This window comes from Nicotiana sylvestris, chromosome 10, assembly GCF_000393655.2.
Source record: "Nicotiana sylvestris chromosome 10, ASM39365v2, whole genome shotgun sequence".
Lineage (NCBI taxonomy): Eukaryota > Viridiplantae > Streptophyta > Magnoliopsida > Solanales > Solanaceae > Nicotiana > Nicotiana sylvestris.
The window spans coordinates 7,941,444-7,944,569 of NC_091066.1; the positions used below are offsets into that span (position 1 = coordinate 7,941,444).

Sequence of the window (3,126 nt, forward strand, 5' to 3'; positions counted from 1 at the left end):
AGCAAAAGAGAAAGCCCCAGTTTGAGGTAAAACATGCATTTATAAAGGATGAGGTAACTAAACTTCTCAAAATAGGGTCCATTCGGGAGGTGAAATATCCTGAATTGTTAGTCAATGTAGTCGTAGTCCCTAAAAAAGGGAACAAACTTAGAATGTGTGTGGATTATAAGGATTTAAACAAGGCATGACCCAAAGATTCTTTTCCATTGCCTAACATCGATCGCATGATCGACGCCACGACTGGCCACGAGATCCCTACCTTTCTCGATGCCTATTCCGGGTATAATCAAATTCAAATGAACCTGGAAGACCTGGAAAAAACTTCATTTGTCACCAAGTATGGGACACATTGTTATAATGTAATGCCTTTCGGGCTAAAAAATGCTGGAGCTACTTACCAACGCCTAGTAAATAAAATGTTCGAAGAACAAATAGGTAAGTCAATGGAAGTCTATATCGATGACATGCTAGTTAAGTCCCTGCGAGTAGAGGACCATTTGGCTCATTTGCAGGAAACGTTCGAGATTTTGAGGAAATATAACATGAATCTCAACCCTGAGAAATGTACTTTCGGGGTCGGTTCGGGCAAATTCCTGGGCTTAATGGTGTCGAATCGGGGTATCGAGATCAACTTCGATAAAATTAAGGTCATTAAAGACATCACCATCGTAGACAGTGTAAAGGCCATGCAACTGCTAACTGGACGGGTAGCTGCTTTAGGTCGATTCATCTCGAGGTCGTCGGGTCGAAGCCACAAATTTTTCTCTCTACTCAAAAAGAAGAATGATTTCTCCTAGACCCATACCTGTCGAACCCGCCACTTCTTCACACTCTAAAGGCAGATGAGAAGTTTACTTGTACTTGGTAGTATCAGAAATCGCGGTAAGTTCTGTCCTAGTTTGAGAAGATCAAGGTACACAAATTCCCATTTATTATGTAAGTCGAACCTTAGGAGAAGCAGAAACTAGATATCTACACTTAGAGAAATTAGTACTTGCACTGATAAACGACTCTAGAAAGTTAAAATCATACTTTCAATGTCACCCCATATGCGTGTTAACCACTTACTCATTTCGTAATATTTTGCACAAGCCCGAACTATCGGGCCAATTGGCCAAATGGGCCGTCGAACTCAGAATGGCCATCAAGTCTCAAATTTTGGCGGACTTCATGGTCGATTTCATGCCAACCCTCGTACCCGAAGTTGAAAAGGAACTTTTGTTAAAATCAGGAACATCATCAGGGGTATGGACCCTTTTCACAGATGGTGCTTCAAATATGAAGGGTTCCGGGGTAGGCATCGTTTTGAAACCACCCACAGGTAGCAGTATTAGGCAGTCTATCAAAACTTCTAGGTTAACTAACAGCGAGGCCGAGTACGAGGCCATGATTGCAGGTCTCGAGTTGGCTAAAAGCTTGGGAGCAGAAGTCATTGAAGCCAAGTGTGACTCTTTACTGGTGGTAAACCAAGTATACAACACCTTCGAAGTTCGAGAGGATAGAATGCAAAGGTATTTAGACAAGCTGCAGGTAACTTTGCACCGTTTCAAGGAATGGACTTTACAACATGTACCTCAAGAACAAAATAGTAAGGCAGATGCACTTGCAAATTTGGGGTCATCGGTCGAGGAAAACGAGATTAGCTCGGGGACTATCGTTCAACTCTCTAGATCTATGATCGAGGAAGGTCATGCTTATATAAACTCTACAAGCATGACCTGGGATTGTAGGAATAAATATATTGAATACTTGAAGAATAAAAAGCTCCCATCGGACCCTAAGGAGTCGAGGGCACTAAGAACCAAAGTTGCTCGATTCACATTATATGAAGATGGAATGTTATACAGAAGGACATTCGATGGACCATTGACATCATGTTTAGGACCAGGAGACACCGATTATATTTTACGAGAGGTCCATGAAGGAACTTGTGGGAACCACTCCGGCACCGAATCGTTGATTCACAAAATCATTAGAGTGGGATACTACTGGAATAGCATGGAAAAAAAACTAAGGAGTTTGTCTGAAAATGTGATAAATGTCAAAGGCTTGCATCAATGATCCATCAACCTGGAGAACAACTTCATTTAGTCATATCCCCTTGGCCATTCATGAAGTGGGGGATGGATATCATCGACCCTCTACCAACGGCCCCAAGTAAAGCTAAATTCATTTTATTGATGACTGAATATTTCTCTAAATGGGTTGAAGCATAGGCGTTCGAGAAAGTGAGAGAGAAAGAGGTTATAGACTTCATATGGGATCACATCGTATGTCGATTTGGGATACCCTCCGAAATAGTATGTAACAATGGAAAATAATTTATCGGCATCAAGGTAACAAAATTCCTCGAGGACAACAAAATAAAAAGGATATTATCAACACCACATCATCCTAGTAGGAATGGTCAAGCCGAATCGACGAACAAGACTGTAATCCAAAACTTGAAGAAAAGGTTGAACGACACTAAGGGGAAGTGGAGAGAAATTTTACCCGAAGTTCTTTGGGCATATCAAACGACATCAAAGTCTAGTATGGGAGCAACCCCATTCTCCTTAGTATATGGCTCCGAGGCCTTGATTCTGGTCAAAGTCGGGGAACCTAGCGCCAGATTTCGACATGCATAAGAAGAATCAAATAACGAGGCTATGAATACTAGCCTCGAACTATTCAATGAAAAATGAAAAGTTGTACTCGTTCGGATGGCTGCGCAAAAACAAAGGATCGAGAGATATTCTAATAGAAGAACCAACCGTCACCACTTCAGAATCGGGGACTTAGTTTTGAGGAAAGTCACCCTCAATACATGATACCCAAACGAAGGGAAACTAGGCCCAAATTGGGAAGGACCGTATCAGGTCCTTGGTATCATCAGTAAGAGATCTTACAAACTTGGCACAATGGAGGGAGAACAGTTGCCAAACAATTGGAATATGTCACTCCTCAAACGGTATTATTGCTAAGGTATGACTTTCCCCTTTCCATTTGTATTTGATACTAACTTATTGTAGTTTTTCGATCGAGGACATCAAGAAACTCTTCAACACGAGGACCTTAGGTTTTAGAGCATGTGTTGTACTCTTTTTCCCTTAGATCATTTTTTTAATCCCAAATGGGGTTTTCCGG

At 41.5% G+C, this 3,126-nt stretch overlaps 1 protein-coding gene across 1 annotated transcript; it reads left to right on the forward strand.

The window, feature by feature from the left end:
• Window positions 1-1,137: 1,137 nt before the first annotated feature.
• On the forward strand, window positions 1,138-2,061 carry LOC138878974 (uncharacterized). Its single transcript, XM_070158543.1, has one exon. The coding sequence runs from the start codon at window positions 1,138-1,140 to the stop codon at window positions 2,059-2,061; it is 924 nt and encodes a 307-aa protein (XP_070014644.1).
• The last annotated feature ends 1,065 nt before the right edge of the window (window positions 2,062-3,126 follow it).

Bases quoted from the DNA above. Each gene is read 5' to 3' on its own strand.
- LOC138878974 (XM_070158543.1), top strand. From the start codon at position 1,138: ATGGCCATCAAGTCTCAAATTTTGGCGGACTTCATGGTCGATTTCATG.